Genomic DNA, 12,116 nt, shown 5'->3' on the forward strand with positions numbered 1-12,116 from the left:
CAATCCATAACCCCGTAGTTAGCCGAACTACGTTTTTCTCTGATTCTCAGGCCAGATGAGATACGTAGGCATAAGACGTGATGTCTTAGCGAGCACACATCCCCCCAACCCATAGGTAGCCGAGCTACGAAGACTCTGATTCTCATATTCAGATGAGATACGTATGCAGTGGATGCGACATCCGCGCGAGTCATTTTCATTTAACCCTTTTTTTTTGTAAACAACACAAGATAAACCCACACCCTTTAGACAAGAACTACAAAAATGGATCCCGTAGAGTACTACGGATGCGTAGGGGTGCTAATACCTTCCCTTCGCATAACCGACTCCCGAACCCAAGATTTGGTTGCGAGACCCCGTCTTGTCCTTGCCTTTTTCAGGTTTACTTCGAGCGTTTCCTTTCCCTCCTTTGGGATGAATAACGCACGGTGGCGACTCTTCTATCTTTTTCTTTCGCCGGTTGTTTTTTTTCGCACTATATTTTTCAGGTTGCGACAGCTGGCGACTCTGCTGGGGACCCGGTTTCCCTAAGCGAGTCCCTCCTAGCTTTTGTAGTTTGTTTATTGGGTGTTCATGCTTTTGTACGGTTATTTATTTACCTACTTTACCTTATTGCATTGTGTACATATCATTGCTTTATCTGTTGGATGGCTATGGCTGCTTGGTGATCTTTGTGAGATGAGTTCTATACCCGAACTCGAATGCACTTAGGATAGGAGAATGGCATAGTCCTGTCGACTTGTGTGGAGTTATTCCTTAGCGAGTTGACTTGCAAGCCCATTCACTTGGTGGAGGTCATGTTGAGATCAATGATGTCACATAAGTAAGTTGTGGTTAGACATTACTTGTTCCAATATAGACCTAAGAAGCCGAGGACCTTAGTTTACCAAACCCATCTTGGCCTATTCGTGGGACGTAGTGTGAAAGTCGTTCAAGTGTAAGATTTGATACGATTGTTACGCGATACTACACTCATAAGAGTCTCTCTTGAGAATATTGTTGGAATACGAGTAGTCGTTCCTCTGATAATATCCGAAAGATGGGATTATGACTATGGGGACCTTTTGTAGAACATGTTTGGCATGTTTAAACCTTAGTACACTCCTTTTGGGTGGTTCTTAACCTAAACTCCATGCTCGTGACTTGCAACAAACCCTTGCTTCATGGTTAATCCGATCAGGTATCCTTAATATCAATGGAACTCGGGTGTTGATAAGATGTAAACCATAATCCACCAAAATGGGTGGTTGATATTAAGGATAACATGACCCATCCCATGACCTTTGTTTGGTGTGCTCTTAATTTCTCTCCAGACAGTGCAACCCGACAAATGTTCAAGCAGATACATCAATTCTGATTGACATGCCTTTGCATTGCATAACATCATCTGCATATTTGCATCCAACATCTCATGCTTATTCATTTGCAGGGTATTCCCTTTCAAAACAGGGGTGCCTTACAACTGAACAAGCAGTGCATCGCATACCATGCATATTAACCCTTGTCTGTTTTGCAGGTGTCACCGCAGTGTCTAATGTTTGTTCCCTGTATCAGGCAGTTATTGGTCCCAAGAGAGTCCACAGGCACCCGACAAAGGAAAATCGTCCACAACTAGCGATGGACCAAGTACAGAAAGAGCTGGCTGATATGCGTGAAAGGATGGATCAGTTCATGACATTGATGACTGGTATGGCAGCAGGCCAAGAAAAGCTGAGGGAATTGGTTGAGCAACCGAGGCCCAATCCAGATTTGGAGATACCAAATGCTGAGGGAAACCCTGGTAACCCTGGGAACGCTGATAACCCTGTGAACACTGGTAACGCGGGTAACGCAAATGCTGATGGAAACCCGGGTAATGTTGGCAACACAGGGAATGTTGGAAATGGTATTGGCGGGAGGTACAATGTGAATCAAGGAATTTGGATTAACGGGCACCCCGTTACTGAAGATTATCAGTGTGATCAATTTTCTTTGCACGACGAGGCCCTCGAGACCACTCGCCGTATGGATGAGCTTGCTGAGAAGCTCAAATCTTTGGAGTCTCAAAATTCCTTAGGCTTTGATGTCACAAATCTTGGTCTGGTTCAGGGAGTAAGGATTCCTCACAAGTTCAAACCCCCTACTTTTGAGAAATACAACGGGGCTTCTTGCCCACGCACTCATCTCCAATCTTATCTGGGAAGGTTGGGAGCTCACACGGAAGATGAAAAGCTGTGGATGTACTATTTTGAAGACAGTCTAACTGGAGCTTCTCGTGAATGGTATTCTCATTTGTCTCGTACTACCATCAAGAGCTGGAAAGACTTGGCAGAGGCTTTTATCAAGCAATATCAATACAACTTGGACATGGCTCCAAATCGGACCTTGTTGCAAGGTATGTCTCAGACTGCCAAGGAAACCTTTAGAGAGTATGCTCAGCGTTGGAGACAGATTGCTGCGTCCGTCCAACCCCCTATGTCTGAAAGGGAGATGGCGGACATGTTCATGAACACTCTTCAAGGCAATTATATTGAGAGATTGGCTGCTTGCCCGTCAATCAGCTTTGCAGAGATAGTAATTGCTGGAGAAAGAATCGAGAGTCTGTTGAAGATGGGCCGAATTCAAGACAATAGTGCTTCCAACTCATCAGGTCCCAAGAGACCGTTTGCTGGTAACGGACAGCGAAGAAAAGAAGGCGAGGCAAGCGTTGTGTATGTCGGCAGAGGCAGGGGTAGAGGACGCCCTAATTATTATCAAGATCAAGTGGTCGCAGTCACTATTCCAACACTTGTTCCTCAACCGCAATATCATCTGCAACAACAACCCAGGTACAACAATCAACAACAAGGAGGTAATCCGGGTCAGCAGCGACACTATCAACAACGTCCAAGGCAGACGGACCGGGTCATCGAGCCAATCCCAATGCCTTATTCAGTATTACTTCCCAAGCTGATTGACATGAATCTGGTTACGTTGAGAACTCTGGCCCCACCAATCGATCCCAATAATTTGCCTAGAGGTTATGATGTCAACGCCAGATGTGCTTTTCATTCCAACGCACCTGGCCATACTACAGATAATTGCAAGGCTCTCCAGTTAAAGGTACAAGATTTGAGAGATGCCCAGGCTATTAATTTTGCTCCGGTGCCTAATGTTATCCAGAACCCGATGCCGGCTCACGGCGGGCAGAGGATTAATGTTGTTGATAGTGGGGAAACTTTGAATTTGGTTTCTGATGTGACTAAGGTGAAGACTTCGCTATCGGTGGTTAAAGACCGACTTCTGAAAGGACAGATTTTCCCGGGCTGTGGGGAAGAATACAGAAATTGTCAAGCTGTCGAAAACGGATGTGACAGTTTGAGAAGGGGTATTCAGCAGCTGATAGATGAAGGTTGTCTTCAATTCGATCAGGCCCGTCCGGTGAAGAATGATGTATCAACGGTGACGTTTTATTTCACTCCTGAAGAAATATATGTTCCCGAGAGACTCGCTCCGACAATAATATATTTCCCAGAAAGTACAGAACCAGCAGCGGTGAACATCGAAATTTCAGCACCAGTCGCAATTTACTTTGACAGCCCTCAACCGACTTTGGTTGGTCCAATCACCATCACGGTACCAGGACCTGTTCCGTATGAGAAAGACAGTGCTATCCCGTGGCACTATGGGGCTGATATCTACTGCCAGGGGCAGAAAGTTAACGAACAAGACATTGACATTGGTAGCTCCGCTGTAGACAATGTTGGAGGGGTTGGTGGCTTCACTCGCAGTGGACGCCTATTTGCACCATCAACATTACGCGCGAATACTGAAGCCGAGGCAGCTGCCAAGGCTAAAAGGAAACAGGTATCCACCGAAGAGGTTACTGCTGAGGAAGATCCTCCTAAGACCGCATTCGAGAAGGAAGTGGATGAGTTTATGAGGATTATCAAGAAAAGTGACTACAAGGTAGTCGACCAGCTAAATCAGACACCCTCAAAGATCTCCATTCTCTCACTATTGATGTGCTCTGAGGCGCACAGAGCAGCCTTGTTGAAAGTACTGAATATGGCCTATGTTCCACCGGAGATAACTGTTAACCAGCTGGAGTCGGTAGTTTCCAATGTAAACGCTAGCCGGGGGCTAGGTTTCACCGATAATGACCTGACACCTGAGGGCAGGAATCACAACAAAGCCTTGCATATCACAATGGAGTGCAAAGGGGTGGTGCTTTCCCATGTTTTGGTTGATACAGGCTCTTCTCTGAATGTTCTTCCAAAGAAAGCCTTAATGAAGTTGGATTGCGATGACATCATCCTGAGGCCAAGTAACTTAGTTGTGAGGGCTTTTGATGGCTCTAAGAGAGCTGTTTTTGGCGAAGTTGAGTTGCCAGTTAAGATTGGACCGCAGGTGTTCAAGAGCACCTTTTATGTGATGGATATCCAGCCTGCCTACAGTTGTCTGCTAGGTCGGTCTTGGATTCATGCTGCCGGTGCTGTTACTTCTACCCTCCACCAGAAGCTCAAATATGAACTAGAAGGTCAGATCGTCACTGTATGTGGGGAAGAGGATATTTTTGTTAGCCACCTGTCTACATTTAAGTATGTAGAGATGGATGGTGAGATGCATGAGATGCTGTGTCAGGGCTTCGAAACTACAAACATCAATGAGGTCGCGCCCGAAGCTGTCTTTTCACCTGAGTTTGAGAAGGTCGGGACTTCTATCTCTTCATACAAGCAAGCTGTCGAAGTGGTTAAAGCTGGTAATGCCCAAGGCTGGGGCAAATTTGTGGAGCCAGTCATCAAAGAAGACAAGTTTGGATTGGGGTATGCTCCGGGATCTCAGAAGAATGAAACCGGTACTCTCTCCAGCGGGGGTTTGGTTTCTCCCCACATCGTCAATGTTGCAGATGAAGACGAGGCTGACAGCGACTGTGACTCAGATAGCTGGATTCGCCCGTGTGTCCCAGGAGAAAAGCTCGACAATTGGTCGTCCGAAAAACCGTTCGGGTTACTCTGCTGAAAGAGTGATTTTTATTGTTTTCCTTTATTACATGCATAATAAAGTCTTACACTTTGCCCAAGGTGTAACGGCTCATTTGTAGGGCCATCCATTTAGTTACATTTCGTAATTTATTTTTATCATCAATAAAGGACGGCTTTTGCAAACAATTTTGTGTTCTCTTTCTTTCAGTTTTTTTTACTTTTTACCAAAAAATGGCAATGTTTCTTTTTTCGTTTTTTCTCTCTTTCCAAAAAAAAAATCTCTCATTCTAAGGTAAAGCATGATCCTCCATCATGCAGAGCCGACCACCTGGATCTCACTGCTATGGCCAAGTATGACTTCGACAATCCTATCTATCAAGCCGAAGAAGGGGCTGAGGGAGATTGTGAATTGCCTGAAGGGTTAGCCAGATTGTTGAAACAGGAGGACCGAGCTATTACACCTTATCAGGAGGTGGTTGAGACCATCAACGTTGGTACCGAAGACGACAAGAAAGAGATCAAGATCGGGGCCAGTCTACAGGCCGAGAGGAAAGACCGTTGATCATGTACTTGACTGTGTTAGAAAGGTCAATGGGTTGTGTGCTCGGTCAGCATGACGAGTCAGGTCGAAAAGAGCATGCAATATACTACCTTAGCAAAAGTTTACCGACTGTGAACAAAGATACTCATTGCTCGAGAAAACTTGCCGCGCTTTGGCATGGGCTGCTCGCCGACTAAGACAGTATATGTTGACTCACACGACTCTATTGATATCAAAAATGGATCCAGTCAAGTATATTTTTGAAAAGCCATCACTTACCGGAAAGGTTACTAGGTGACAAATGATACTGACAGAGTATGACATCCAATACACTTCACAAAAAGCCATCAAGGGAAGTGTCTTGTCAGACTATCTTGCAGAGCAACCGATTGATGATTACCAACCTATGAGGTTTGACTTTCCTGATGAGGACATCATGTTTCTCAAATCGAAAGATTGAGGGGAACCACTCCCGGAGGAGGGGCCTGACCCTGAATCCAAATGGGTTATGATGTTTGATGGGGCGGTCCACGTCAATGGTCGCGGAGTTGGTGTAGTGTTGATCACACCGGAAGGGGGTTCATATGCCATTTGGTGCCAGAATAACTTTTCCCTGCACCAACAATGAAGCCGAATACGAAGCTTGTATCCTAAGACTTGAGGAAGCCGTCAAAATACAGATTAAATCCCTGGATGTATACGGGGACTCAGCTTTGGTTATCAATCAAACCAACAGGGAAATGGTGCTATGCTGGAACTACGTACCCAGAATTGACGTATCTCGGTCAGAGACGAATGAAGAAAGCATTTGGTCAGAAAGTGCGCTCTCGGGAGTATCGAGTCGGTGAATTGGTACTCAAAATATTTCTTCCTCCCAACACAGATCACAGGGGCAAATGGACACCGAACTATGAGGGTCCGTACATGGTTAAAAGGATTTTCTATGGCGGAGCTTTGACGCTAACAACCATGGAGGGCGAAGGATTCCCGTCCCCTATTAACTCAGACGCGGTTAAAAAATACTTCGCATAAAATAGACCCGCTGGACAATAAAAAGAATTGTCCAGGGAAAAAAGGGGCATCCCGACGAACAAAAAAAAATGAAGAGGTTCGGGCAAAAATTAGGGATATAAAAAAAAAGAGTACACCCGGTGAGTCGAAAACCCAAAAGGGCGGCTCAGGCAAAAATGGGTATCCCGGTGGATTGAAAACCCGAAAAGGGGGCGATCCAGGCAAAAGTTAGGGAATAAGCGAATGACTGTGATCTGAGTTCATCAGTGTTATATCACCGTTTCATTCAATCCGGCAATCTTCGAAGGTTAAAGATCGACTAATCATCCACTTCAGAAAGCAAGATGAGCAGAGCGTCTTGAGGACATATGAGTCATAGCAGAGTCGAAACTCAGTGGGACCCCGTATCCCCATTGCCATTAGGATAGTTCTTTTTTTTTATAGCGATCACCTCTTTTCAGGGATCAGCTTCCTGATACCCTCGCCTATTCCTGGCACAAATTTTCTCCCCAGTAAGAGTCGAATAATTCAGTTAAAGAGCCTCTTTATTTTTCATTTATCAGTTTGTTTGCAAAAATGTCGGAATTTTTGATAAAACATATTGCATATGAACATAATGGTGGCTTTTGCAGATGATTTGCACAGGAAAACATTTAAAATTGCTTTGAATGTGCTTAATCCCGGACGGTGAATTCAAACCGAGTAATTCCCCCGAGGCATACGTGTATTTTTGGTTGCAGGTCACAGGAACCGGATGCCAAGTCATGAATCCTCATCCCCAAGCGGTTGACAAAGTCTCTCCTCAGCAGAGCATGTTCCCCAACAGAGTTGACAGTATCCAGATTGTCTATCCCCAGTAGAGTTGACAGTATCCAGACTATATATCCCCAGCGGAGTTGACGGTGTTAGACTGTATCTTCCTAGCAACAGCGGAGTAGTTGCATACCCAACGGACAAGAGGGTGGTGTTCCCAGTGTTCATCTCATCCCCAGCAGATTATTTTTAACAGATTTGTTAATCCCCAGCTTGAGGGCGATTAGCAAGTTCATATCCCCAGCAAAGGTCGTTTCCTACGACATTTCCCCAGGAAGTGTTTTCCCCACAGACTCTCCTCACAGAGCCTCGCCGAGAAAAGTTTCCATAGTTGATACTCCCCCCGCAAGGTCAACTTTTCAAGCAGCTAATTTATTGGTCCCGACAGACGGATCATTCCCCACAGAGCATTCAAGGATTGATACAGCGATCTATTCCCTATCGGAGTTTGCTTCCCCTAGCAGATTTCTTTTTTCTTTTACACCATGCATAGCATTTGCATTCGCATGCATATCATAACAAGCATACACATAAGCTGATAAACAGGTTCTTCCAAGCAGACTGAAGAATTACTTTACAACCAAGGTCATGAGATCCAGCCAGAGGATCAAGCGTGAGTGATCCAGCCTGAGGGTCATTTTGAAGATCCAGCCAGAGGATCAAGCGTGAGTGATCCAGCCTGAGGGTCATTTTGAAGATTCAGCCTGAGAATCGTGTTCCAGTGATCCAGCCTGAGGGTCCATTTCAAAGATTCAGCCTGAGAATCGTGTTCCAGTGATCCAGCCTGAGGGTCATTTCAAAGATTCAGCCTGAGAATCGTGTTCCAGTGATCCAGCCTGAGGGTCATTTCGAAGATTCAGCCTGAGAATCGTGTTCCAGTAAGCCAGCCTAAGGCTCAATTTGAAGATTCCCCAATGAAGTCGCCTACAAGCTTTATTTCCCCAACAAGTCTAATTGAGGAGTCGTTACAACATGTTCTAGCCCGAAGAATATGTACGAAGCCCAAAAGTGTAATATTCTCGAAGCTGCATATCTAATATGAAGGTTGGGTGTAGATTTCAAAAGAGGGTCAACCAGCGCATGCCTCAGATGCGGGATCCTAATGATGGGAATTTATCATCAAAACAATCCAGATCTAGCCAGAAGATCGAAGTCAGGTCTAGCCCGAAGACCGGAAATAGATTCAGCCAGAGAATCGAAGTAATTCAGATCTAGCCAGAAGATCGAAGTAGATTCAGCCAGAGAATCAAAGGAAATAGATTCAGCCAGAGAATCGAAACAAAGAAGATCTAGCCAGAAGATCGAAAATCGCAACAATTCAGATCTAGCCAGAAGATCGAAGTAGATTCAGCCAGAGAATCAAAGGAAATAGATTCAGCCAGAGAATCGAAACGAAGGAGATCTAGCCAGAAGATCGAAGAAGATCTAGCCAGAAGATCAAAATCGTATCCAGCCCGAGGATCAAAATTAATACCCGACCAGAGGACTAAATTGAGTATAGGTTCAGCCAGAGGATCGAAACTCCAGATTAAGCCAGAGGATCGGAAAAAGATAAACAGCGCGGTGTATTTCCGCGTTTTTATGGTATTCTCGGAGCACAAATTTTCGGTTTGTCTTTGGTATTCAATCACAGCTCACCCCGTTTGTCTGATAAGTTGTTCGCTTTCATCCTACTCGGGTTAGCTGATGTTTGAATAGGGCCAGCTGTAACACCCCAAAATTTGCCCTCCTCATTCATGCATTCATTTAACATTTCATATTGCATTTCATCATGTCAATCAGAATTAGATCCGGAAAAAAAAACGAAAAAAAACGAAAAAAAAACAAAAAAAAAAACGAAAAAAAAACGAAAAAAAATAATAATAATAATAATTTTTTACAAAAAAATAATTAAAAAAAATAATAAAAAAATTTAATTAATTAATTAAATAAATAAAATATAATAAAAAAAATTTGGACTTGGGTCTCTCTCATTTGAGCCCACAAAACCATGAAATTCAGTCTATAAATACCAAGGCTTCACTTGAGAGAACACAGGACAAAGGGGGATTTTGAAGAGAAGCAAAATACTCTGAGGTTTCCTTGGAACAAAACCCTGAGGAAAAAGATAGTGAGAGAAGACCTAACTGAGTTCAGAGCAGCCACCAAACCCCGAAGGGAACTCAACTACACAGAATCACCTCTGCCTCACATAAACCCTGAAGATTGTTTTGTAAACCTCACGGGTGCAACTCAATTTCAATCAAGCTCTCCAATCAGGTTTGCCATTATTTCCATTACCTTTGCCCATGGGTTTAATATGTATATGAATGTATAAACAATGCCTTGAATGTTTAACCGTTTAATTTCTGAAATGTATGCCACAGGGTTTGAGTTTTTTGAAACCATACTGTTGATCATGAAAAAAATGCTTATGGTGTTTCACTAACCCTTTTGTTGAATTTTTGTGAGGGCTCACATGACTTTTGCAGGGATAACTTGCGTGGTTTCCCACTTTATTTGTGGGATAACCCCTGGAGGTTCATTCCGATTACCTGTACTGACTCACTTTTCTTTGATGGCATTAGCTTGGAAGGATCTCAGGGTTTCCCATTCCTCTAATTGTTGTTACTTCGGATCTTTATCCGCGTGGTACTTTTACATTTTTCCCGCATTTTACTGCTTTCCTAGCTGGAAGACCTCGATAGGAGGCAACGTTTGAGCCCCTCGGTGGCATTTTACTTTGAGATACATGTTTTGTGTTTTGTATTCATATCCCTGCAGGTAGCGCGGTTCCTTCATCAAGGACTGCCTTTTTTCCCTCGAGCATCCCAAACCCTAAAACCCAAAGCAACACGCTAACTCCTTCTACTACAGGCGAGTAAGTCTCCAGAGGTCGAGCATCCGGTAGATTGCGTAGTGACGTCGTTCGTCCAAAACCCAATCCATAACCCCGTAGTTAGCCGAACTACGTTTTGCTCTGATTCTCAGGCCAGATGAGATACGTAGGCATAAGACACGATGTCTTAGCGAGCACACATCCCCCTAACCCATAGGTAGCCGAGCTACGAAGACTCTGATTCTCATATTCAGATGAGATACGTATGCAGTGGATGCGACATCCGCGCGAGTCATTTTCATTTAACCCTTTTTTTTTTGTAAACAGCACAAGATAAACCCACACCCTTTAGACAAGAACTACAAAAGTGGATCCCGTAGAGTACTACGGATGCGTAGGGGTGCTAATACCTTCCCTTCGCATAACCGACTCCCGAACCCAAGATTTGGTTGCGAGACCCCGTCTTGTCCTTTCCTTTTTCAGGTTTACTTCGAGCGTTTCCTTTCCCTCCTTTGGGATGAATAACGCACGGTGGCGACTCTTCTGTCTTTTTCTTTCGCCGGTTGTTTTTTTTCGCACTGTAATTTCAGGTTGCGACACTAGGCGCTTGAGCTCTCGGTTGTTGATAAACAGGAGCTGCTGGTGCTTGTTGGTAAGCTGGAGGGGTCGCAGCACGTTGTTGAACTGGAGTTGGTCGATAAACTGGAGGCGCTTGATAAGCCTGAGCAGGTTGTTGATTAAATGCAGGCGTCACAGCAGCCACATACGGTTGTGGAGCATACTGGACGGGATACATGGGTTGCTGATAGGGAAAGGGTTGTTGAACATACTTCTGAGGTGGATATTATTGTGGTCTCCTTCTTGGAGGAGCTCTTCCTTGACCAATAATCACAACATTTATTTCCCCTTCCTTCTTTCTGGGAAACCCTCCAGAGAACTTCTTTGGATTAGCATTTGAAGTTCCAGCTACATCCGCCAGTTTGTCATTTCTTACACCATATTCAACGCGAGCTCCTATAGCCACAAGCTCAAAAATTCCCAAGGAAGCACTTCCAACCATCTTCTCATAGAATTGGGGTTGGACAGTGTCGATAAATAGTTCAGCCAATTCCTTCTCAGATATAGGTGGTTCAACTTGAGAAGCCAGTTCCCTCCATCTCTGAGCGTATTCCTTGAAGGACTCCTTATCATGCTGGAACATGCTCTGCAACTGTCTTCTGTCAGGTGCCATGTCCATATTGTGTTTGTAATGTTTTATGAACGCGTCTAACAGGTCTTGGAAACACTTGATCCTATTTTGATCCAGACTTAGATACCATTTGGAAGGAGCCCCACTCAAGCTATCTTGAAAACTGTGGATCATCAGCTTGTCATCTTCCACGTGTGCAGCCATCTTTCGGTAATACATGATGAGATGGATCTTTGGACAAGTATGCCCCTTGTATTTGTCGAAGTCTGGAGTTTTGAATTTGGCCGGAATCACCAACCCAGATACAAGGCACATTTCTTTGGCAGCAGATCCAAAGATGTGGTCTCCTTCTAAATCTCGGAACTTCTTCTCAAGGAGCTGCATGTTCTCCTTTACTTCTCTGAAATCCTCAAACCTTACTTCATCACCAGCAACAGTTGAGTCGACAGTCTGATACATGTGATTTTGATCTTCATAGTGAGAAATATGCCTAGCATAGGCAGCTGGTGGAACCACAGTAGTGTAAACCGGTAATGGCACGACTTGTTGGACAAATTGCCCCATGTCGTGCATTACTTCCGCTCGGGGGACGAAGTCATAAGGTAGCCCATATGGAGGAAGGGTTGAGGGTAACGTCCTCTAAGGTTGGACTTCCACTGCTGGGCCCGTGGTCTCTGAAATCACGGTCGCTTGCGGAATCTCAAACCTGAAGGTTAAAGCTTGCAGCATCTCTCGCATCTGGGACATGCCTCCCTTGATTTCGTCTAGTTCAGCTCTAACTCGGGCGCTCTCTTGCTCTTG

The 12,116-nt window shown here is 44.6% G+C and overlaps 1 protein-coding gene across 1 annotated transcript; it reads right to left on the minus strand.

Moving 5' to 3' along the window:
• Positions 1 to 10,970: 10,970 nt before the first annotated feature.
• Positions 10,971 to 11,879, minus strand: LOC127137818 (uncharacterized). The gene has a single exon (XM_051064241.1). The coding sequence runs from the start codon at positions 11,877 to 11,879 to the stop codon at positions 10,971 to 10,973; it is 909 nt and encodes a 302-aa protein (XP_050920198.1).
• Positions 11,880 to 12,116: the final 237 nt, after the last annotated feature.

This window comes from Lathyrus oleraceus, chromosome 4 (assembly GCF_024323335.1).
Source record: "Lathyrus oleraceus cultivar Zhongwan6 chromosome 4, CAAS_Psat_ZW6_1.0, whole genome shotgun sequence".
Classification (NCBI taxonomy): domain Eukaryota; kingdom Viridiplantae; phylum Streptophyta; class Magnoliopsida; order Fabales; family Fabaceae; genus Lathyrus; species Lathyrus oleraceus.

What these genes read in the sequence shown, in the direction of transcription:
- LOC127137818 (XM_051064241.1), bottom strand. Translation starts at nt 11,879, where the DNA reads ATGGGGCAATTTGTCCAACAAGTCGTGCCATTACCGGTTTACACTACT.